The sequence below is a fragment of the Brienomyrus brachyistius genome, chromosome 1, assembly GCF_023856365.1.
Source record: "Brienomyrus brachyistius isolate T26 chromosome 1, BBRACH_0.4, whole genome shotgun sequence".
NCBI lineage: Eukaryota > Metazoa > Chordata > Actinopteri > Osteoglossiformes > Mormyridae > Brienomyrus > Brienomyrus brachyistius.
The window spans coordinates 10,841,244-10,866,773 of NC_064533.1; the positions used below are offsets into that span (position 1 = coordinate 10,841,244).

General features: G+C 47.1%; 1 protein-coding gene and 1 long non-coding RNA gene across 5 annotated transcripts; one reads left to right on the forward strand and one right to left on the reverse strand.

The window, feature by feature from the left end:
* Positions 1–4,205: 4,205 nt before the first annotated feature.
* Positions 4,206–4,913, reverse strand: LOC125745197 (uncharacterized). Its single transcript, XR_007398599.1, has 3 exons — positions 4,812–4,913; positions 4,612–4,731; positions 4,206–4,309 (listed from the first exon to the last, which is right to left on the reverse strand). It is a non-coding gene; the product is annotated as an uncharacterized LOC125745197 (long non-coding RNA).
* Positions 4,914–5,164: 251 nt separating this feature from the next.
* net1 (neuroepithelial cell transforming 1) lies at positions 5,165–25,525 on the forward strand. 4 transcript variants are annotated; one of them, XM_049012724.1, is made up of 12 exons: positions 5,165–5,202; positions 11,386–11,452; positions 17,089–17,148; positions 21,776–21,883; positions 21,982–22,149; positions 22,237–22,299; positions 22,385–22,481; positions 22,571–22,647; positions 22,846–23,103; positions 23,196–23,366; positions 23,584–23,770; positions 24,025–25,525. In XM_049012724.1, the coding sequence occupies exons 1-12, from the start codon at positions 5,180–5,182 to the stop codon at positions 24,417–24,419; spliced, it is 1,674 nt and encodes a 557-aa protein (XP_048868681.1). In that variant the 5' UTR covers positions 5,165–5,179; the 3' UTR covers positions 24,420–25,525. The 4 variants fall into 4 exon arrangements, with proteins under 4 accessions (XP_048868681.1, XP_048868679.1, XP_048868680.1 ...); XM_049012722.1 differs by lacking the exon at positions 5,165–5,202 and adding an exon at positions 6,100–6,287; XM_049012723.1 differs by lacking the exon at positions 5,165–5,202 and adding an exon at positions 10,602–10,672.
* The last annotated feature ends 5 nt before the right edge of the window (positions 25,526–25,530 follow it).

The window sequence follows — 25,530 nt, forward strand, 5'->3', positions numbered from 1 at the left end:
TCAGTGAAGCAGCTCCAAAGAGATCCGGCGGTCCGATTTCGCAGAGGGACCCCCGGTCCTGCTCACCAGGCTTCCTCCAGAACCTGGTTTCACATGGTGGTTTAGATGTGAACTACCAGTGTCTAGCACCATCTGAAATCAGTGTTCTGGGAGAGAGACGCGCAGCACAGAGCCGGACACCCCTACAGCAGTGGGGTCACTCCTCCTCAACGTCTCATTTAATCCTTCCCAGGCCACAGTGTGGAGTGAGCGGTTCTCCGTTTAATTTTGGATGTTTATTCCTGCTGAGGTACGGAGCCGACGTGCAGAGGAATGTCTCCACTGCAGAGGTGACTCGCCCCTACAAAAGGATGACTGATTTCCTTTGGTGTTTAGAGTCCACTCAGTAATCTAGCACCATTTGAAATCGGTTATAATGACTGGGGATGAAATCTTCAGGCTCCTGTCCCAGGCCAGCTCCACCGCGCAGCCCGACGCTAACTAAGGCCCCGCCCTCTGTCACCTCGCCTCTGCCATTCAAGTGCCAGTTTAAGGTTCCTGTCGCATTCTCTCTCACCTGTCCTGTCCTGTCGTGTTGTTCCTTTCTTGTGCTTTGGTATCTGCATCCTTTTGCACGTCTTGTTCTGGTTCTAAGAGTAACTTTTTGTAATATTACTATATCACTATCAATGCCAAATCTATGGGGATTAATCGTCCACTGTCACCTGGCAACTTACCTTTATAGGTGCCGTAATTTATGACCATCCTACAGCACCAACTAAATGCAATCTTTTAATCTATTTAATTCGGGCACCATCCAAGTGCAAGAGGAGTCAGTTGGACTGGGAGCACTGGGCCAACTGGCAGGAGCAGCTCTGGTAGCAGTAGGGGAAGCTACATGAGGTGCAGCAACAAGCATCATGCAGGGCTTTCCATTCTGACATGCTGCGTTAATGGCAGGAGTTTCAATGCACACGAGCGACATCATGGATGTCAATGCAAAGCCCAAGCAGATCTTGACATACAGTAGAGAAACGTCTCATCAAATGCTGAAGAGCAGATGTTTACAGCCTGCAGTGTTATATGTGACACTTACTGGTAGGAGGCGAATTCAAAGCTGTTAGATCAGTATTCTGTCACCTTGAGGAGGTGACCACAGCTGATCATGTAATGCGGGTGAATGTGAAAGTGAAGACCAGGGTGGGTATGAAAAATGCATGAAGGGGCGGGACCAGAGGAGGCAGCTATATTCTCATTGGTCATGATGCAGGTGACCGTGAAAATGATGAGGTTGGAAACGAATAATGCAGGACGGGGCGGGACGAGAGGAGGCAGCTATATTGCCATTGGCTTCTTGTAGAGGGTATGCATGATGTCACTTTCCTGCTGGAACACACACCCCTGAAGGACTGTGGGAAAGCGTGCGGGAACGAGGCTGATTTTAATTGGGGGAACCACAAGACCAACTATTCGCTGGAATTAAAGGCATCTGGACTCTACAGGGATTCGTCCAACTTCCCAAAGGACCACTGGACCATGGACATCGATATGTGGCCAGCAGTCGGGTCTCCTAATAACATATTTTATAGAAACGTTACATTATCTGGCTAACTGGCTAACCTTGTTTTGTGGAGTAGCCCCATATAAGGGAAGCCAGTGGCCTGTACTGCAAAGCGGGGTTAGTGGCTTATCGGGGTAACTTGTCCGATTTAAGGTAGTCTGGGTGAAATGTAAGTGAACGAATATGAAGTCCATTTAAACTGTGGTACCTTAAATCCAGCAACCCCGCTTCGTAGGTTTACATTGGCTAACTAGCACTATCTAACCATCTGGCACTTTTTTTCTACAACACAAGACTCATCATCACAGATGTTTGTAACTTGATGCTGGCAAAACCTTCACAGAGAATATAAATGAATAATGCTAGATATTTAATTGCTGAGTAGTCGATACAGCTCTTGCTGTGGATTGCAGGTATCTGCTAGCTTTTCATTGCCAAAAACTTGCCTCAATTTCTTTTTAAATAGATTAATACTGCCACTCAGTCTTTTTGCCACCCAGTGAGTGTAACGACAGTGACTTGCTTCTACTGTGACATCCTGTGCATACACTTTATATGGGATCCCATGGTAACATTCCTGAGTGTAAATAGTAAAGGTGAGGGCTTTTCCAGTAGGGGGCAGTAGATACTGAATAGGCCAACCTCTGCCGGGCTCCCTTCAGACACCCATCTCATTAACATATTATCCACGTATCCACTGACACTAAATTAATTCCTATGGAGCCTGATCTTGGTCCACTGCCCAGCAATCCATTAACCTGCATTTGCGAAACAGCAAGTCTACGTGTCATACATGAGGAGCTTTTCCCCTCATCCCGCGTCAGTCACGCGGACATTGGAGCAGGGTAACGTGTGATGAATATAGGTCGTCTTCAAGGATGAAGCAGAGATCTAGTGGAAAATATGTCACCTTGTGCTTTGGTGGGGACACCTACATCTCTACATTATCTCTAAAATGCTTTGCAAATGGTATACATGCTCTGTCAGGCTGCTGTCGCCTGGCAGACATTTCAGGTCCATCACATCACAGACAAACAGACTTAGGAACAGCTTTTACCCCCAAAGCTATATGTGAACTGAAAATTGTCAAACACTGATGCTGACATATAGGTCTGTCTGCTCACTACAGTCACTTTAACCCTTGTGCATGGATAAATTTTACACTGCACTGCAAATGTTTACATTTAACTGCACCTTATATTGCATTTGCTGCACCTTGTATGAGATTCAGTACCAGTATGTTTACTTATACTACCAATTTTCTTGGGGAATATCAATATTACGCAGCATCCTCAGTGCAACAGTCCAACTATATGCTGTATTTCATGTCCCAATACATGGTTTATTAGGTTTATTATGTTACGTCTTGCGTGCGAGTCTGGTAGTGTTAATAGATCGATTTTTCTGTATTGCACTGTGGTGATTCTTCTGATTCTATCTATAATTACTATGTTATGTGTGAATGTACCATTTGCACTGCTGCAGAATTCAGTTGTACTCTGTTCAATGACAATAAAAGAATGTCTGTTTGGCAAAAATGACTGTTAAACATTGTTGGAATTGTAAGGTAACTTTTTTTTTTTTTTTAATGAAACCTGCATGAATTTGAGAATTTTCATAATGTTTCTTTTGTCTGGTATCTTGATGGTGGCAGATAATAAATTATATACGTTCCATCTGTTAATTTCTTATCTGATACAGGATCGTAGGGGGAGACTGGGGTGTCGCAGGAAGCAAAGGATACACCTGAATTTAATGCCAGTCCATCACAGCTCTCGCACTTGCATATTATTCACAATCAGACTGAGAGCAGGTGCAGCGTAACGCACAGGGACAGTTAGCGTGACCTCTGTGTGTGTCTGCTGAAGACCACTCAGCCTGAGCTGAATGCTAACGTGGCCATTAGCCTTCTTGATCATTTCTGGATCCCATAAGTCTGCCCGTGTTTCCCTTTTACCTCTAATGGCTCTCAAGGTTATTGACAAGATTTGATTTGTCACGTCACAATCATTCAGTGATCGGTGCCGAACTTACGATGTCCGAGGGAAAACTAGCCAAAAGAAAAGCAATAAGAAACAAGATTAATATGAATCTAAAATCTATTTTACACTATGAACAGTTTACTGTCCTGTGGTTTTACGTTCCACATATAAGGTCCTTTCTTTGAAAGTTTTCTCCAGTATGGTGTTAACTGGGACTCCACATAGGAGACTGGATATTCTAACAATACACATGGTGGTATAAACTGCTTGCAGATCATTCCCACCTTTTCACTGGAAGCCCGGAAAATAACACGACCACAAAGTTTCAGTCTATTTGCATGTGTCCTACAGTGATACCATGATCCACCGGCCCTATAATGTATAAGAGGTGTAACATCTATTATCATGTTTCCATGCTCAGCTCCAATATGACTATATATTAGCATTGCTGTAATGCAGACGCAACAACAGCATTCAAAGGTTTTATTGCCATTGGGCTACACAGTGAGATTATGTTAATGAATTCGAAAGCTGCAATACAAACATATAAATATAAACTATGTAAGAAATATGCATTAAAGATATAAATACTAAATAAGATTACTAAAATAGTGTAATAAATTCAGTATAATTGAAGAAAGATATGAATGAGAATTGAGAAGCCTCACAGAGCGCCTGGGAAATGTACTGTACGCACGTCTCTGGGTCATTAAATCAGCTTCGGTGTACGACTGCATGCACTTGTGACTCACTCCACTCCAGTAGGGCCATTATCATGCAAGCAATTCTGAAAATATATGGAGAGATCCATATATGTATAATATATGGAGACTACTTTCAAGACAAACCCTGAATAGTCCTTTAAATACAACTGCAGTACCAGTCGAGCGAGGATCTGCATATATGTGTGCCAGTGGACCAACCTGACAGCATTCTTTCAAATGGAAATGACGGCATTAGTGAAGCAATTAGCAATTCTAATGAATCGTAAGTGCCAAATAAATGCCTGGACTATGGAAATTCAGTAATACATAGTACTCCCAAATGGTGTCCACGCAACACTCACATGCCCCTACACCGCTTTCTTACCTCAGGAGCATCCTGTTAGCTCGACGTTACAGGTGACTTTCTACTGTACAGAAATATATCTCCGATGTTGTTTCCCTTATTTCAGTTGAACTTCACTTGCAGTGTTGTTCCATCGTTCACCTATTTGAGACGATCCTATTAGGAACGGCAGTGATACAGTGAACAATAACTGTACTATTGTTGCTTCTGAAAGTGTTTACCTGGGCGATTTCTGTTAGTGATCAATTTGCAAACACGTCATGTAGTGTGTCAGTCTGTGGTATATATAGTACCAGGCAAAAGTTTGGACATGCCAAGCAACCTACAAAGTAGAGTGATAGAGTGTCGTATCACATGACCTGGCCACCTGACCCAAACACAGTAGAGATGGTTTGGGAGGAGTTTGACCAGACTGAAGGAAAAACAGCCAATGCATGCTCAGGGTATGTGGGAACTTCTTCAGGGTGGCTGGAAAAGCATCCCAGGAGGCCACCTCATGAAACTGGCGTAGACGGTAAGGTTAGTCAGTGCCGGTGTAAGATGGGTTAAGGGCCTTGCTCAAGTGCCCAATGGTGGGATCACTCTGCCAATGTCTTTACGATCATTCGAAAGGTAAAGAATATTCCAGATAAAACTTTCTATGGGTAGGTATGCCCAAGACACTTCCTTAAGAAGGACTCTCCTGCGAGCGTTTCAGCCACTCCTGCACAGCTTCAGGTTTACGGACTGACAGCCTGATTGTGGCATGGAGGTCAGCGTGGTGTTCGGTCTGCTTGATGGTTTTGTAACAACAAACGTCATAACCAGCCGGGAAAAAATCCTACAGCACCAACTAAATGCACTCTCTTAGTAGGCTAGCAAACTAATGCTTAGTTTCATATACCAAACAGTTTTTGCTAACGTTGAAACCCAGTTGTGACATAACAGCCCGAACATGAAAGACAAGCGAATATTTGTTTATTTATACTAATTTATTTATTAATACGTCGACTAACATTTTGATATAGAAATTATTGCATGTAGCATCGTTTATTGCGTATTTCCGTCTTTTGCATAGCTGTATACTTTGCAATCTGTAATTAAAATTTCTTCCGTCATAATAAAAGTATTCAGATTCCGATACAATGACAACTTGGATTTACTAAATAGATGATAGTTAAATAACCAAGAATTAACAATGGGGGAGGTACACCAGTGGATGGAGGATAAATGTCACTTAAATTTATCGCAACTGCCTGGCAATGAACGTAATATAAAGCTTCGATCTCGGTTATTTTTTCCACCGCTCCAAAGCAATACGCCGAGGTAGTCCGAATAATCCGCGTTGTAAGCGTCGCCTGCCCATAAGCCAATCAGCTTCGAGGGGCGTGTCATATTCAGCAGAGGCGCCACTACTTGCTGTCTCCTGCCATCGCTCCGCCCCGTCTTCGTTGATTGGCTGCTGCTCACTCTTCCGCCATTTTCAAATTTTTGTTGTCACCAGTTTGAATTCACCCGCTTAATAGTCTTCGTCTTTTCCCCCGCCCCCCTTCCCCAGATCAAAATTAATTTCATAAATCGCCGGTTTATGCACCTTTATCCGCCGCCAGCATGGATGACGCAAAAGAGCCCCGGGTCTCCACGGAGGGAGCGCAGGAAGGGTCGTTCGCCGTCCCCGAAACCCCAGCGGGGAGCAGGACTAGCAAGGCGTCGAAACGGTGAGAGTGTGGCGTGAGGGAAAGAGCCAGCGATAAGAGGTGCTCGGGATAAAGAGAAAAATGGAAACGAAAAACGTGGACAAAAGAATCCGGCGACGACTAATACCCCGAGCGATCTGTCGATTAAATTACCGTCTCTCACTAATCGCTGATCGACGATCCGATGACTTCGACCTTTTTTCCTGTATTGCGACGTCGTGTTTTCGTAGATTCAGCGGGTTTAGCGTGCATCCAGATGTTAAAGCAGGAAATAATGTGAGATGATGATGATGATGATGATGGTGTAGTTCTAGATGTTGAAGGGTTGCAACCTTGCTGAGGGTCGCTTCACCTTGATGACGATGTCCGGTTCCGCTCCATTTAAAGGGTCGTGGCTATTTAACTAAAGGCCCTTAGACGGAGACCATTTATACATTTAAAAATGGGTTTAATTACGAATCGCTAAACCATGGTTAACGCTATATTGCTTTGACTACCTAATATTTTTACGGATACGAGTGATTAGATCGTTTAATTTTAGGACTGTTCATATTCGTATTTCTCATCTAATATATATTTTGATATTTCGTTTTATCACTAGGTGGCGCTGCAGACTAATGCACTGTGCGGCGGGTCAAGCGCGGACTCGTGTTGAATTAACATCTCCGAAGTACAAATTAATTCGGTCTTAGCAAAGAACCTTTCAAAGACGGGAAGGAGCCACCAGCCCACAATGATGCCTGATAATTACACGAGATAATAAATATTGTTGAACAATTCCTCTATTATGGAAATGATATTTTTATTCATTGGCAAACAAAATGCCCCAGAGCTAGACCAAGAGTAAATTTGCATATCTTGTCAAGTAACCGTTTTGGGTCGAACATAGACAAATCCTTTAAAAATGATCTACCAATTTGCATGTTAGAAATGCATGGAAAGTTATTAACATTACGGATGTCTCAATTTCACGGGGGTTCGAGTTTCAAAGTCTTGTTGCACGAGCTATACCCAGTACAGCGTGCAGTGAAATGCAGTTACATGGCCTCCAACCCTGAAAAGAGAACACAGTGACAAGACATAATGTGTTAACACATTATTTACAGATTTTTCTGCAAACTTTTTAAACTTTAAAGTCAGTTGCTGAAAGCATTATATGTCTAACATGAAAGTGACTTGAATGAAAGCATAGATTTTGGGGGGGGAATTAAGGAAAAACTGGCATTATCGATGTGACATTTTCCATTATGGATGTGAACGTTCCGAGCCAGTGCTCCTCAGACTATAGGAACAACATGCTTGCATTTTTAAATTTTTATAAGAAACGGTAATTAAGAAAAGAACTGATAATTAAATGAGAATACCGTCTAAATCCAAACCACCTGCATCGTTATGAATGTTTATTCTTCACAGAATAAATTAATATGATGAAACATGCTGGATATTTCTATGCATTGGTGTACCACTTCAATATAATGCAATAGGGTGCAAATGTATTTACCATTCAGTCAGAGCAGTAACATAAAAAATATATATATATAATCTTATATAGACATGGGAGCATCACAAAAATACCCCTTTTCCTGTGCTTGCACTTTTATTTTTTCATGGTACAGCTGACCTTTGCATGCAGTTGCCCTGGTGGTGATCGCCTAATTTACACTTTTTGTCCAACTAGTTTTTAATATTTTACGAATAAAGAAGTATTCTGTTTCGGGGGGAGGGGTCATGCATTAAGACCTGCTGAGAAGGATTCCCTTGCTAAATGCTGTTTGCACGTAATGCTGTGCATGTATGGCAGTGCACAGGGGCAGCAGTGCCTGGATCTTTTACATCATCTCAGGCTTAGATTGAGAGAGACTGACACTGGGTTCACTGCACTGTGTCACCTTTTAAGCAGCTTAAGTGTTACAGGGCCAGTGCCTCGCCCTGTGTTTGCGAAGCTGTCACCTATACTGGTTTTTGTTCTTAAGATGTGGACCTAGTCCTTGGTCTACAGGGCAAATATGTTCTTATGTTGTTATTTGTTGATACTTGTTTTCCTAATCTGTGCAATTTCTTCTGATCACTGTGGCAGTGAATTTTTATTTTGGATTCATTTGTTAAAATGACTTTCCCGCGTTTTAATCTTTACACACTTGAAAATGGTACGGGCTTTTTCACTTCTGAAAAAGTGGAGCTGATGCTCGACAGACAGCGGTATGGACGTACAGACCACAAACCGCGTGCCAAGGAGACGAAGAGGACACCCACTGATTAATTCCGAAATTGAAAAGTGATACCTGGAGATGTTCGTCAAACGGCAAACTTGAGAAATGACATGTGGGGACACATGAGCGCCTCGCTCTCGTGATTGACCGCAAACACTTGTGGTTTGTTCGGGTCTTGCTGTGGAGCACACGCACTGCTAAGTCAGTTCTGCCCAAAGCGTTTTCCAAGCTAAGCTTGGTGCTCCGCTTGCCATCTGAGCACAAAAAAAAGGTGCACAGAGCAGAACCTAAATAATGATCCATGGCAACGGGAAAGGCACACAGAAAATAGTCAGATGACAAGTAAAGCTCAGGGCGTGGAAAGAGTGGGATGGATGTGGAAAGAGTGGGATGTTTTCCAAGGGAGACAAAGGCTAACTGATAAGCGTGTTAATCATGCATTGGGGCCATGTCTCTGGTGCTGTAGTTTTGGTGCATGCACATTGCCGACTCTATAGCTATTGCACAGACGATATGTTTCACTAGACTTCTCAAGTGGAAAGTGCCGGCGTCTATGATGTCCAGCCTGACGCTGTGTGCGTGTGCCAGGTGCAGAACCTGTGACCAGGATGTCATCACCTGACTCCTTTTTAATTCCTCGGTGGTAGCAGGTGCCATGCATTTAGGCATTTCATCTGACGGTAAAAGGTTTTAGGGTTAAGTCTCTCTGGGGTGGTCTGGGTGTTTGTTCTCCGGTTAAATGGGATACAAGCGGCGTTTCCGCGACACATCCAGCCCCATAAATGTGTGAGGCGGTGGACAGAAAGTTTTTATATAGATTTCTGCTAACAAAAAAAAAAAAATACAGGATAAAATAAGGTATCTGAGTTCAGCGTCCTGGCACACGTGGGTGGCCTTTATAAAAACGAGTGTATCTGCTATTTCTGGGGACGAGCATACCTTCTTTGCAAATATATTTAAGCCAGGTTTGCATTCCAGGATCTAAAAGCACCTAAAGGGTTTCAACCTTTCGACCTATTGGGTCTGACCACAGATGACTGTCCTGTTCTTAACAGTGGCTTCTACAGGCAGCGATACTATGGACACTCTCCACAGAGCTTGTGTTTATAGGGCTGAGAGAATTAGGACTTCAGGTGTGTCTCTCTTGGCTGTTTGTTTCTCCAAAAGATGTAGATGTTCAGATCTGTTAGGCTTTATGGTTCCGTTTCCTCATTCTGCATTAGGGCTGTCATTCACATAGCTATGAACAGTTCAGGATACCAGCCTCAAAATATCCTAGGAACTGATGTCAGCAGATGGGGGATCTACTTTGAGAGTCGCAGAGAATGCTTGATGAGACCATCCTTGGGTCTTTAGTTGTGTTTTACAGTTAGGGACCCCTAAACTTTGACACTCACTAGAGTTTTTGGGAGTCTTGTCACAATCTGATCACACTGTCCCATCTCAAACTTCCATTTAGGTAGCCTTATGATGTGGTAAAAGAATAATCCGCAATAATATCAATAAAGGTAACTGATTGTTGGAGCAACATGACTGGCCACTCTAGTGATCCATTCAAAAGTTGATGGCTGTCTCAGGCAACCAGACAGGTACTGTTTAACGCCCATCCCCCCTCCCCATTGAGAATTAATCCGTGTGAAGGTGTGTGGAAATGTTCAGTGTCTCCTTTGAAAGACAAATCATGGTGGTGATAGTTAAGATTCTATTTCCTCACCATCTAACTGGCAACAAGATATGTGTTGCGTAGTTGTCAGTGCCATGTTGGTCAATCGCAATGCTTCTGCATTGATCTGTGAGAGATGGGGAACCACATGTTTAGTAATATACCCATTTCATCCAGTGGTCCTTTAGTACCCCCATTTGATGTGCTACCCTTCAGATATCTTTGTTGCCTAATACATGCCTGATTGAGGCAGCACTGAGTAGGGGGTAATCTGACCTAATAGTAGTAACAGAGCAGTTGTTCCCCAGCCCAAAATTAGTCCCCACAGAGCTGGGTGACCCTCTCCATGATGGGGGCAGGGGTTGCACTATAGATAGGTCAAGGAAATGAGAAGTTCTGATTTATTTACTACTTGCCAGGCTTTAGTGGTAGACGATTCTGGTTCCTCAGGATTAAAGTCTTCTGCCCAGAGATAGGATGCAGTGGCCTGGGTGGCCACAGAAGGGACCGAGGTACAGCAGGCTGGGACTGTGGTACGTAGTGCTAGCTTCTAGGATGTTTGCAGGATACACCTCTGATATTTCTTTCATATTTAGCATTAGCTGCTGGGAAGTTTGCAGGGTACGGCTTAAATATCTCTGTCATATATAGCATTAGTCTCTGGGAAGTTCGCAGGGTACGGCTTTCATATCTCTGTCATATGTAGCATTAGTCTCTGGGAAGTTCGCAGGGTACGGCTTAAATATCTCTGTCATATATAGCATTAGTCTCTGGGAAGTTCGCAGGGTACGGCTTTCATATCTCTGTCATATGTAGCATTAGTCTCTGGGAAGTTCGCAGGGTACAGCTTTCATATCTCTGTCATATGTAGCATTAGTCTCTGGGAAGTTCGCAGGGTACGGCTTAAATATCTCTGTCATATATAGCATTAGTCTCTGGGAAGTTCGCAGGGTACGGCTTTCATATCTCTGTCATATGTAGCATTAGTCTCTGGGAAGTTCGCAGGGTACGGCTTAAATATCTCTGTCATATGTAGCATTAGTCTCTGGGAAGTTCGCAGGGTATAGCTTTCATATCTCTGTAATATGTAGCATTAGTCTCTGGGGAGCATGATTCAAAACAGATTGGGGATGCAGTTTGTTTGCAGATGTAGTAGATCTCAGTAATTAGTATTGCTAAAAGGGGGGCCGCAGTGCCGGTATGAAAGATGCTGGCTGCTGAGGTGTCTTTCTTTCTGCAACTGCAGGCCCTCACTGCGCAGAGGCAGCTCCTTCACCTTTCTCACCCCCGGACCTCAGTGGGATTTCTCCTTGGTGAGTATGACTGAGAGCCGACACATCTGCTGAACCTAACTCGGTACTAACACGTACTAAACACTGCGCCGCCGCACTGCTGAAACCAATGCAGCATCAAGACTAGTCCCTAACACTAGCATTAGCCTCCGGGAAGTTTGCAGGGTACAGCTTTCATATCTCATGCTACATACGTGGCTTACTAACCGCCATGCCCTCACATCAGGTATTACCACTTCAGTTATTGATTTACTTAGCCAGAGCCATCTTTAGATCTGCGTGGCTAAGAGGAGGCATGAGGTGAATGCTTTGTTCAAATTAAATGGAGATAAGACGGTATCAGGAGTGGACGTTGGTGCTTAGTTATACTGTTAGCATTTAAGTCCTATCTTATCAGCAGACTTAAAACGTTTGTTGGAGCACGTCGTGTGGGACTCCACGCAGAAGGCACAGTTTAGCGCCAGCTTTGATCAGGGGACCTTCTTGTGATACTTTTTGGGAACAGTAGGGGATTGGGACAGTTGTCTTTGTGACCAGAGTGTTCCAGGGTAGTTTTGTTTCAAGAAGAAACCGGATTAGGTAGCATCAGTGTTTTGGCTGGTTGGGATGTACTGGGCTATTCTGTGTTTCTTCTTGTACTTCACTGTGTTTGCCTCCCTGCTCCAGCTCTGCTGAATGTCAGGGCTGGCAGGTCTGGGGCTAGCTCCGGAGTTCGTACACACCGAGAGCGGCATGTGGGTCCAGTCTGAGCTGCCGGTGTCCAGCTGTCATTGGTGAGACAACAAAGAGGTTGAAACCTTCCTGGTGTTCCCTGTCGCTGTGTTCCTCACTCCGGCCCGCCTTCCGGATGCCACGGTGACAGGAACTTTTCTCTGAGTACTTTTTAAATAGCACCAAAGATGAAGAAATGCAGCTTTTCCTGCGAGGGGTCCAAAGGTACAGGCTCTGTACCCGAGCTTCATTTGGGCCTAGTCAGAGGCTAATGTGTTGATTTTTGGACACGAGCATTTTTATTGGTATGATGTTAAACTGCAGCAGGAAACAAAGTCTGAAACAGCTTCTTGTGGTTTAGTGTCACCCGGGATCTGATGCTGGCCTTTGTTCACTCACTTAACCTGAGCTTCTCTAATGCCGCACAGAAGGTGTCATTTCAGGAGCACATCAAATGATGAGATGTTTAGGCCATTAATCTAGCATTCGCTCACATGGAGGACTGCTATCTACAGGGCTGTGACCCCCCCCCCCCCGCTGCAAATAGTTTGATAAGTGAGATTATTCTGATGGTAGGAGTCTTGGGTGACACTTTACTTAAAGCTGTCACGTATAATGCATTATAGATACCTTCATGACGCAAGAGTTCTGCAGGAACCAGGAAGAATTTCCGTAACATGGGTGCTGTTTAAAGTCCAACGCGTTTATTAAACGTAAGGATACTCAGAATTTATACAGATTACTAACTTTTCGTTTTAGGCATACTAATTTGCTTACCAAATTGTGGCATAAGTGAACACCCATATAGTACCAAAAAGCTAGCGTCTGGACGCATTTTTATGCCTGTCATCTAAAGCCCTGGTGATTATTGCACCTGTGCCATATAATCGCAGTTATGACGCAATGTGGCTTCGTGCAGAACCTACCAGCAATCATGTATGATAGTGTAACTTCTCCAGCCAGGGAGAAATTCTTCAGTTTGCTAGGACCTTATTAGAAGGTTTGGACAGTCCCTGATCTTGATGTTATTTCTCAGAATATGTTGGGTTACTGTCAGAAACATGTTCTTGTAATATGGTTTGCGTAAAAGCTGCCTTTTCTGTTGTCCTTATCCCTGCAGTGACGCATTTGGGACAGTTCCATGCACCCCAAATTCTGCATTATTAAAGGCACCAAAGTATCTACTAATTTCAAAGATAGTAGCTGGGCCGAAGTCAACATTGCATGCATTTTCTTCAGATCGGTCTGGGTTGGTTTCCAGTAAATTGCATTTTAGTCCATCCTTCATCTTGGCCTGGGCAACCAAGGAACAGCAGGGCTGTTGAAGCACTGCTTCATCTCCTGCCAAAGCCTACCTTTGATTTTAATCTGCCCAGCACATGGTGTTCATAATGCTTACAGATCAACTATCATTATCTGTGTCATTTGATCAACCCAGAAAGGATTGTCAGAGCCTGCGCTGGCCCTAATCTCCCCTTGTGCTTGGACCCAAAATTAGGTGGATGGTTTTCGGAAAACATAATGGCTTTGATGTGGGAGCAGGTCCGCCCCTCTGAAATGGATCAAGGTGGGAATGTTCAGGATCGCATCCTGGAGGTACCAGGATATTCCACGTCGTTGGCCTCTTGATCTCTCCTCAGCTCCTTCCAGCTGTGAACACAAGCGAAGGATCGTCCACTACTTCTGTCAGCTTCCTCAAAGCCAGCTGTCGGTTCTTTAACAGCCCGGACATTCCATGCGTTTCACTTGCACCTCCGAGGAGAAGCTCCTGGGAAAACTAAACATTCCACAATGTGACAACGGCTGCAGCGGCATACGCAAGCCCCTGCAGATGTGCTGGATTAATATGCTGTGGGTCCCTATCTCTCTCTCTTCCCCTGTGTGCATACCTGGCGGGTTTTTGTCATGGAAATGAGCGACTGCTTTGTGTATTCGGGCAGTGGAACATAGCTCCGGCTCCTGTGAGGCACCATGGGAACAAAGGCTGGGTGCACTAATTCACCAGCTGCTGGGGGTCTGTCCAGGTTGTTGCCACCTGTTGTTTTGATGTTCCTTTTGAGACTGACCTCACGTGGATGCGGGGGTGACAGATCGTCATTGTGTAGCTGATATACTAAAACAGTAACACACGGCCTACTCCGCTAACTGAATTTAATAAACATAAGGATACGCTGCATTTATATGCCTCTCGTTAATATTTTAGGCATATAGTACAGAAAAGCCAGCATTCAGATATATTTCTACATTCGTTATCTAAAGCCCTGTTTGAGAAAGGAAAAAATATATATACCTTTAGCAGACATGGTGGCTAATGGATCACTTTGGTCTACAACAGAGGTGCAGTTTTGGCTGAAGAGACTATCCAGGAACAACTGGATGCAGCATAAAAAGTTCCGAGATGTTTGGTAAAATGTGTTCGTGTGCAGCATGACAAAATGAAAATCGCTGCATTGCATATTCAATAAATCTATGAGGGTCGTGTGTTATCGCACCTAAAATGGCTCCAAACCACAAAATAGGACATAAATCATGAGATCCATCGTGCTGTGCGATCGTGCCTTTTGTGTGTTCTGTGCCTCAGGTGGTATCAGCATGAAGCAGTTTGCTAGTCTATATTATCCAGCATAATGCAGGACCAAGATGGGCCGAGGGTCTCAGCTGTGCTGGGTGGCTGTGTTTGATGGCTGCTTGAGGCTGTGCTGTGTAAAATCGGTGGACTCTCATACTCCCCCAGGATGCTACGCTCTGACTCCATAGTCTCCTGTCCTGCACAGCTAACTAGGACCAGTAACCTATTTAGCCTGTAGTGAGGTAATTAAACTGCTTAAGTAATTTCATAGGAAAAGGTGTGACCTCCTGTAATTCCCCTCGCATGTGAGATGAGTTGGACTTCAGCTGGCCCACGTTTCAGACCGGCCTTCTATTCTGAAGGCTGTGCAGTCGGACACCCCCACCCCCTCAAAGCCCCCATACGACAAAAAAAATGGAAAAACCAGTCTCATTTTGTTGTTCCTGCATATTTAGCACATTAATGGCGCCTACTGAATGGTTTCTACTGTGCATTGTTATGCAGCATCACCTCAGGCCTGGCGGGTGAAACCGCACCTCGGTGTTTTTATCCTTCCAGCGCTCTCCGGAAGCTTTGTAAGGGAATAGCTGCTAATCAGTCCACTGATTTGCCGAGATCCGCAGATAACGAGGCATTGGCGTTAAGCACCTTGTGTGAGGATGTGAGCTGGGGGGGGGGGGGGTGACATAATGTGGGAAACTGGCTTTTACTCGTCACGAGGAGCGGAGCGGGGAGCTTTATTACAGACCTCACGCCGCCGGGGGGGTTCAGCGCTAACAGCCGCCCCGTGGCTACCACACCTTTAGTGCAGGATGTCCTCCTGAACACGCTCTGCATTAGGGCTTCCACAGAGAGGTGTGTGTTTAGGTGATGCATTGCAGTGACCGGCGTTAGCTTGGAGCATCACGTAAGTAAAAAAAAAAACAGGTCAAAGAATAACGTGCATGCCGTGGCTAATGCGACAAGAACACCGTGAGTGCGGCGTACATTATTAGAGCATGTGTGGCATGCGGGATACCTAGTGCGCATGCGGCCGCAGATCGGACATGTGCTGCAGATTGGGCGGCGACAATAAACAGTAACGCTTTAAGTGCACCTTCATAATGCATTCATAGAACGTTCAGTGCACCTTCATAATGCATCCATAGAACGTTCAGTACACCTTCATGATGCATTCATAGAACGTTCAGTGCACATTCATAGTGCATTCATAGAACGTTCATAAGCAGCATGCAAGTACACCATAACATCCTAACATCTCTTAACTGCTTTATTATACATTAATAACAAACATTACAGAATTATACAATTATAATGTTTGTTGTAATATACATTAAACATTATATAATATCTGTTAAGGGATGTTAAGGTATACATGCATGATGTTTATGAATACTTAATGAATACATTATGACGGTGTACTGAACGTTTTATGAATGCAATATAAAAGCATTATGAAGGTACAATTGATGTAAAGCGTTACCCAGTAAACGAAGGGTGATGTTTTTAATTCTTCAGCGAGGAGTTGTCTCCTCGCTTCCCTAACCCTCAGCTTCCACACTGACCTGTCCCTTTAGGCTATCTCTAATTCTGGTGTTTACAGTAGCCTACATTATTGACGTTTCTTTAAAATACTGTAATATACAAGTATACTGGGGTGAAATGTCTAGACGGTATGAAAAAACTGCCGAGTGTTTCCTGTGGATCTGGGGGTTTGATGTGGGGGCAACGTGACCGGTGTCACAGACGATTAAAGCTACATTCTCATTGGCATCGTGTCGTTGAGTGGACACTTACTCAGTGGACAGGCCGTTGGTGTACGCGTTATTTGTTGTTTTGTGATGGCGTATTCCTTCTCTGTCTATGGAGGTAAATGAACACTTAATAATCGTATGAATTAATATACGCTAGTTATTTTTCAGTGAGTTATGATTAAGTGCTTTTTAGTGGATGCTAAATTAAGTTGTCAGCAGTTTCTCTGTCTAGTGTTTCTCTCAACAATACTGTAGTCAATAAAGGGGGAGAAGCCCCCCCCTCACAACCGCCGCCGCCATTCTCCAACACGTTAATCCGTTACGGTGTCGCATTCGCACAGGAGCCGTGTCATAAAGCTACCACTAATGTTTACTAAGGGGTAGATTAGAGGGTAGTCTTTACCATTTTGCTTTCATTCCCACTCCATAGTGGTAAAATAGTGATATATATATATATATATATATATATATATATATATATATAAGCGGGTTTCAGTGTGTGTGAGAATGGAGGTATAATACAACAAAAACTTTGGGGTGGCGGGCAACCACGAAGAAATGTTGGCAGCAGAGCGCCCAAGCCAAGTGTGCCCCCAGATGACCTTGTTCTTCTCTCTCCACAGAAGAGGAAGCGCCGGGAGAAGGAGGAGGATGCCCTCAGCCTGTGCAGTTTTGATTTCAAAGTGAGTGTCCAGCCGGGTCCCCTTAGACGCCATCCCAGAGAGAAGGCTGCCTCACAATCATAAAATGAGGTTTTTACTGAAAGCTCTAGAAGGAGCACAGCACAGCACAGTACAGCCTTCCTTTGTGCCCACGGTTACTGCTCATGCAGTGACTTACTCAGGGCAAACACGACACTAAGCGGGTGTCACACTGTCTAAATATTACACCTGGAAGTGAAGCATGGTGTTTGCTCTGGGGAACTGATCGTTTGGGAGAGTCCAGGCTAGTTCGCACCCCCAGATCCTGCCCCAATCCCATGTCCCCTACTTGAGTTGTTACAGGTAAAGAGAATCTAGATCCTGACATGGAGGGGGGGGGTGGGGGACTGTACTGGGTCAGGTGATCATTTAGGGCTCAGGGCAATGGCCACAGTCATGGGGAGTGCATATAGATATGCATACACAGACTGACCTGAACCCAACAGCAGGGCATCCTGCCAGCTCGAACCTCAAAGGGAGCCATGACCCAAACCCGACGGCAAGGCGTCCCGCCGGCCAGAACCTGTGAGGGCCCTGAGTGACGCAGCTGCGTTTTGTTGGTTACCTGGTCTGTTTGGTAGCAACCAGGAATGCACTGCGGGCAGCGCCTGGTGGCACTTTGTTCGACGTTGTTATAACAAGGATGTTTTTTTCAAGAGGAGGAGGTTTTGTTTTGACTGGCCGTCCACCTCGCTTTGCCGCAAGATAAAGATGTGCTGTTTTAATGGCCCCCACTCGTTCTCAAACTGTCCAGTGGCGATACAGTCGCTCCCAGCCTCACATCTCTCGGCCGGCGTCTCGCTGGTCATGCCAGTGACTCTGGTAACTGGTCAGAGCCAGTCCGGTCCACCGTGTGTAAGCGCCGCGTGAGTAAGTGTCAGTTGTAGCCAGACCTGCTGCTGGAATAGCGTGTCCCCTCCCCATGTCCCTGAGCCAGTCGCCTTGCCACTTCACAGTCCTGGTATTTTTGATGAATGTTGTAGACATAACTGCTAAAGGCTTTACTTGAATCCAAGCTAATCATTCAGATGGAAGTAGCAGACAAGCTACTGGGGGGGGGGCGTGGGGGGGTCTCTGCGTTACTCTTCACACCAGCGTTATCTGGCTGCATCGAGCTACGAAGGTTTCACCGCCAAACGTTCTAATTCTAGATAAGACTAAATAAATAAATGAGTGGGAATCAAGGCCAGTGGCTTTGGGAGAACCGGGCAGTGACCTTGAGGCTGCCTGCTTACGGTCCCAGCAGGTGCATTTCTGTTGTACCCTAGTGCAGACTTTTCAGTGAGAACTTCCACTATAATAACTCACAATAATGGTAATAATAATACAATAATGATCAATATACTGCGAAGGAATCTGTTGTAAGGACCAACATAAGAAATTTACAAACGAGAGGAGGCCATTCGGCCCATCAAGCTCGTTTGGGGAGAATTTAACTAATAGGTCAGAGTTGTTAAAAATCTTATCTAGCTCTGATTTAAAGGAACCCAGGGTTTTAGCTTGAGCTACACTAACAAGAAGACTATTCCTTACTCTAACTACACGCTGTGTAAAGAAGTGCTTCCTCAAATTCAGTTTCAAATGTTCTGCTAATTTCCACCTATGGCCACGAGTTCTAGTATTTAAACTAATATTGAAGTAGCCATTTGGCTGAAGCATTAAGACCTGTTAGAATCTTATATACCTGGATCATATCCCCCCACCCCCTTACACTGCACACTATTAACAGGTATGGTACTGTAACGGATCAGCTGGTTCGGTTTGGTGCCGCAGATCAGGAAGGTCATGAGATCTGGGTGAAGAGACTGTGAACGCAGGTCGTTGCAGGAAGCTCGCAGGTCCAGGCGAACCCAGACACACCCTGAATCCCCCCCCCCCCTCCCATGAGCCCCCACTACACAAATGCTAAAGCAGACAGTCACTGCGTGAGCCACCTCCCCAGGCTCTCTATTGACAGTCTAATGGGCCATTTCTCTCTCTCCCCCCAACACACAAACACCGAATAACAAACAGACTCCCACCTTAGGCCAGACCAGCAAAAGGTGGGGGAAACGAAAAGGCCCCCCTGTGTGGTTCTTCCACTTTGTAAGCCCCCAGGAACTGGTAAGAAACTTAATACCTGATGGCAGATTAATACCTCAGTAAGTGTTCTGCCCAGCTCTGTTCCTGATGACATCACGTTGTGTTACTTGTGCATTCATCTGAACCGCTTATCCAGCCTTAACATTTTACCTATATTTACCCCTTTTGTGCAGCTGTGAATTAGAAAGTGCTTTAAATCCACTACTCCTGTTAAATGCAGTACTCCTGTTATTTAATAGTACATTGGCAGTGATTCAGTAAAACTAATCAGCATGCATTAATTAAAACTGGATATAACGGTGTTTTTTGGCCCTGACTGTTTAGATTCTTGGCAGTGTAGTATGCATATATTTAACTTGTATGAAGCACGAGGCTCTGCTCGTTCTGCTAAGCCACACCCCCTAAACCATTCCTGGGGCCAATGACAACGCAGGCTGTTGTGGCCCCTCCCTGCCTCAGTACTTAAGCCTTCCTTTGTGCCTGGGCATCAGATCACAGTGAGCAGGGAGAATGTAATAGATACCGTTGCCTTTCTGTGTGCGCGCACTGGATTTGAAGTGAAGTTACAGTGGGAGCAGAACAAAACCAAGCAGGCTGGCTTTTTTGTTTCTAAACTTGGTTTGCTAAATACGGATTACCAGAAGAAGCGAAAGCATAACTGGGGATTGGGCAGACGCTATGGTGGCTTACGATGAACTGGGAAGTCTGGTGCCTATTAAACGGACACTGCAAGTGATCGACCAGCAGAACCATTTCTTCAAAGAGTCTGAGGTGAGATGGCTCCTTTGCCCTGTCCTAAATGCTCCTCTGAAGCCGTTCAAAGGTCTCTGTGAATGTTTCCTGCGATTGGCCGAGAACCGACAGCACCTGTTTTGTATCTTTGCTATCTGTTCGCCTTGCCCTCTCTTATCGCGGCTGACGTGCCTTCAGTCAACACGGCCTCCGCAGTGAGCTCATACAGGTGCCTTACTGTGCAGATGTGGGGGAAAGGTCACTGAGTTTGGGGAAAGGCTTTAATTTACCGTCCACCTTGGAGGAGCTGGGTGTTCCTGGGGGGCTCATGGTCTGCAAGACATCAGAGCAGGGCTAGGGGACAAATTATGTAACTGCTGTGGCATTTGTACATGTCTGAAGCAGGTTGTGGGATTTAGGACAGGAGCTCCCCCCCCCCCCACCCTCCTGGGGGGTAAAAACACCAACCCCCACCCTCCTGGGGGGTAAAAACACCAACCCCCACCCCAGCTGAGTATTCACTCAGTTCCCCATCCACACCTCTGCAGTTTGCTCGTCGTTCCTCCCATGAGCTTCTTCCTTCCTCATGGCTGAAAATGCAAGTTTATCTCTACTTTCGTAGACATTCCTGGGTAACTGGAGTTGCAGCCGTGTAGCTGTGTACCGTCACTGCAGGCCTGCACAGTTGCTGCTTTGTTGTATGTATGCGCGTAGTCCAGCTCTGCATAACGCAGTGAGCCCCGCATCTGTGACTGCAAGCCCAGCACTGCTGCTCCGCATATGGATGGTTTCCTGTCTGGCTGCTGCTCCCTGTTCTCTCTCTCCTGGAACCCCCACCCCCCATCAAAGACCCCGTTGTGGGTTTTTTTTTCCCTCTCCCCAGCCCTGTCTGAAGTTTGGGGAGGGAAACCGTGTCGGGTAATGTTCCAGAACAAACTCTGGAAAATGTTCATGCCCCCTCAGTCTGAGATTTATGAGCCCTCCCCCAGGGTTAGCAAAGTGGCCTAGCATTGAGCTGTTTGAAGTCAACTAGACTCCTCATGTTAGTCACCCCCCCCGGCCCCCAGGGCTGCGTGTGAAGTAGCTCCGCTGTGTTTAGACTACAGCCTTCTGTCATTTGCCGGCTCTGTCATTAGGAGCCCAGGTGCAGCCCCGCCCCAGCTGAACACCCACCCAAACCTTATTTACACTTTCGCACAGAGTTGCGGGCTGCTGGAGGGGGCAGCGCGTAACCGTAAATGCTGATATGAGCGCGGAGGCGGCGCAGCCAGCGGGCAGGGCGTCACACTCTTCACCCGCCACTCACCCGCCGCTTGCAGTTGGCGATGGCACCCTCCCAATCGCTCTGATCCCCTTGATCCCTCCCCGGGGGTGGGGGGCAGGCTGCTGTCCTAACCTGTCAGGGCACCTGGAAGCTCCCTTTGCGGTGAGCTGGGCCCAGCGGCCGCTGTCACGCGAGACCTGCCCCAACACGACTCTCAGAAGCCTGAGCTCATGTGACACTCCTTAGCAGCGCCCTGAGCACAGACGTGTTCGTTACTCTCACTGGCACTGCACGCTGGTCTCTACTGAGCATGGGGCAGGGACGGAGGGGTGGGGGGGTGTAACAGCTGAGGTGGGGGTCTCCTGCATTCCTGGCATATACTTCCCCCAGCACAGGACTCATAAGCAGTCATTGTGCCCTGATGTCATGGGGGTTAGCAGCTGCTGTCCCAGATGGTGTGACCCCTAGTTGGGGTCACTCTGACCCCACCACCCGACAGTCACTCACGCAGTTGTCCGTCCTCTCTCACAGGAACCGTGCAATAAGCGTGTGCGACCGCTGGGCAGGGTGACGTCACTCGCCAACCTGATCTCCCCCGTCAGGAATGGGGCCGTCCGGCGTTTTGGACAGACCATCCAGGTGAGCACCTCCCCCACCTCACACACACACGGCAGATTGTGCCATTACACGGTGCCTGGGGCATTGTGGGTAACGAACACTTATGCTCTCCCCCGCAGTCCATCTCCTTCCGAGGTGATGGCAAGTCGCCGGGCATGGCCCAGAAACCCTGCAGCAAGGCAGCGGCACCCACTCCCCCCAAGAGGAGGAACAGCACGCTGTGGTCCGAGACCCTGAACGTGCACCAAAAAGGCACCTTTTCCGCCAAAGAGATAAAGAGGCAGGAGGTGAGTCCGGCGTGTGAGCAGTGTGACGCCCAAGGCATCATGGGAGGTGTAGTTCTCTTTAACCCTGTTTTGCCTCTCTATCGCCAGGCCATACATGAGCTGTCTCGGGGGGAGCAGGACCTGATTGACGACCTGAAGCTAGCACGGAAGGTATGCTACGTGCACGCTGCACCAGTATGCACTGATTTTCAGGAATGTAAACGGACAGACTGACCGACACCCACTCTGTCCACAGGCGTATCACGACCCCATGCTCAAGCTGTCAATCATGTCGGAGGAGGAGCTGAGCCACATATTCGGTGACCTGGATGCATACATCCCCCTTCATGAGGGTAAGGCGGCGCTGCTGTGGCATGGCGGTGCCATTGGTGGGCGGGCGGAAGCCCAGTGGGGCCCTTCTAATGTTTTCTCTTACTTGCAGACCTGCTGACTCAGTTGGCAAAGGCCACTCGCCCCAATGGCACCGTGGAGCAGATTGGACACATTGTGGTCAGCTGGGTAAGTTCCCGCCCCCAACTATCCCAATCAGCCAATGTGATCGCATCATTCAGACTATGAGTCAGCTGATTAATCATTAGCCAGCCGTCTGACCAATCGGGTCATCCACCTGTGCCGATCGCCATCGAGGGGTCTGTCGTGGACGAACAGTGAGGTGAGGGGTCTACCCGTGGCCTGACTCCTTTGCCCCTCCCACAGCTGCCCCGCCTCAACGCCTACCGCGACTACTGCAGCCGGCAGCTGGCCGCCAAGGCACTGCTGGATCAGAAGAAGCAGGACCCGCGTGTGCAGGACTTCCTGCAGCGCTGCCTGGAGTCGCCCTTCAGCCGCAAGCTGGACCTGTGGAGTTTCCTGGACGTGCCGCGCTCCCGCCTGGTCAAGTACCCCCTGCTGCTGAAGGAAATCCTGCGGCACACGGCCCCCGAGCACCCCGACGCAGCTGCCCTGGAGCGTGCGGTAGGTCCCCTGCCCTGCCCCCTGCCCCCTGCTCCCACATCCGGCCCCCGGCGACCCCTCACTCAGACACTCCCCTCTTGCTCGGCCCTCAGATCTCCATCATCCAGACGGTGCTGTCCGACATCGACGTGAAGAAGGGCGAGAGCGAGTGCCAGTACTACATGGACAAGTTGGAGTTCCTGGATGAGCGGCAGCGGGACCCGCGGCTGGCGCAGTGCCGCACCCTGCTGTGCCACGGCGAGCTGCGTGGCAAGGGCGGCACGGTGAGCGGCCCCTCCTCCTTCCACACGCCGCACTTCCCATGCAGGCCGAGTTTACAGGAATTTCTCTTTCCAAAAAAAGGAACCGAGATGTTTATTTAGGGATGTGATATCATCACTGACCAATATCTCCACGATAACCGCAGCTTTTCGGAAATGCATTGCTCCTGGAACCATCCCCTAAACGACCTTCCTTTTTTCTTACCCTGCTCTCCTCCAGAAGCTGCACGTTTTCCTGTTCGCGGAGATACTGGTTCTGACCCGGCCCGTGATGCGGGGAGAACGCCAGTGTTTCCAAGTGTACCGGCAGCCAATCCCGGTCCAGAGCCTGGTTCTGGAAGACCTGCAGGACGGGGACGTGCGCATGGGGGGCTCGTTCAGAGGGGCCTTTGGCAACGCAGAGAGAGGTGGGTGTGACACAGCTCTCTGAACACGCTCTGAGCACACACTCAACACTTGCCCAACGTTTTTCCAACGTATGAGTAATTCACACCTGAACGTCACTCGTTAAGATTGCCACTTGTCACGGAATGAGCGCAGATCTATTTATGTTGTGCCTTTTGGCCACAGATACTGGTGAAACTGGTTTACGTGCCGTTCGCATTGTGCTGGGTGCCCGCCAGCCGCTTTACAGTGGTTTCCTGTTCCTTCCTCCCCACAGCAAAGAACATCTTCCGCGTTCGCTTTCGGGACCCCTCGCAGGGCCAGTCCCACACCCTGCAGGTCAATGACGTCTTCCACAAGCAGCAGTGGCTAAACTGCCTCCGTAGCGCCATGGCCGTCCAGCAGGGGGACCCGGAGACGCAACACCCCGCCCAGGAAGCCGAGTCCAAGTGTCGCACTTCGGATGGCCCGGCTCACACTCCCATGGATGAGATCGATGAGAACTCTCCGGAAGCTGCCGACTCCGCCCCTGACTCCACCCCCAGCTCCCCCCAGGCAGCGGAGCCCCAGAACACACAGACTGCCAAGGCGACTGGGAAAAGTGTCCCAAAAACCAAAAAGGAGATGAAGTTCCAGAGCTCCCTGGGAAAGAGGAAGGAGACCATGGTGTAGCATTCTGGAAGAAACCCCAGTAGAAGGCGTGGGTCTTCATAGACTCTGCCCCGCGTGTCAGACTGTTCAGACACCATGGCCAAAAACGGCAGCTATATCCATTCAGTGATCCCCACCGGGCGCTGGACTGAGGAAGGAGGTGTCCCAGATGGGGGCCATCCGGGGGCAGGGGGACAGATACACGGACCGAACTCAGTCCCGTCTGCCACCCCAGTCTCGTATAAAAGCATTATTATTTTAAGGCAATTGTTTTGTAAGTAAAAGTTTGAGATTTTTATATTTTCCAAAAAAAGAAGAAAGATTACTGTAGCTCTTTGTTTCATCTAACAGCACTGGTTTAGTATTTATAGGTATTTTTACAGTCATATTTGAAATTGTTAAATCAATGCTGATGAAAGTTTCAGAATTGTTGGGAAAAAAGATACTTTGTAGAGTATGATTTGAAGCTGAGATTGCTGGATGTCAAGTCTTACTTTGTACATTCCCCGTTCACATATTTCTGTTGGGCTTCAGCAAGGCCTTTCCCATAATGCATGGCAGTTCATTTAAAAAAACTGTAAGCAGAAGTAGATTTTAAAGTATTTTAGTCTCTTTTTACTCGTGTAAAATGTGAACCTGAACCATGTTGGTTTCTTGTTGCCATCTTGTTTCCAGTGTCATGGGTCATTTTTCAGCATGGGGTCCCGTGGCGTGGGGTCTTTCGGCGTGGGGTCCTTCGTAGGACCTTATGGAAGCAGGAGCTGGAAGCAGAATGTCGTCTGGAGGGTTTGAGGAACGTGAAGAAAAGCGAGTCCATGGGTTTGGGTAGGAGCAGCACAGGCTGGGTCTCAACCTGGGTTCTGGAGAAGTCCTAGAGAATATCTAGCCAGCTCCAGAGTCTTGGTCAGACGTGTAGGAGAGAAGTGCTGAACTTTAGGTGGTTTGTAGCATGTAGGGGTAGAGTAGAGAATAGCGCAGAATGAACCGGAACGTTCAAATGGAGGATGTGGCTGGGTTAGTTTGTATAGAATTATGGGGAAGTCCAGGCTTGGAAGACGCAGTTCATATATCTTGTGTATGTGGTGTAAAGTGGTTAAAGAATAAAGATCTGTAAGATTTGCATCTGACCTCT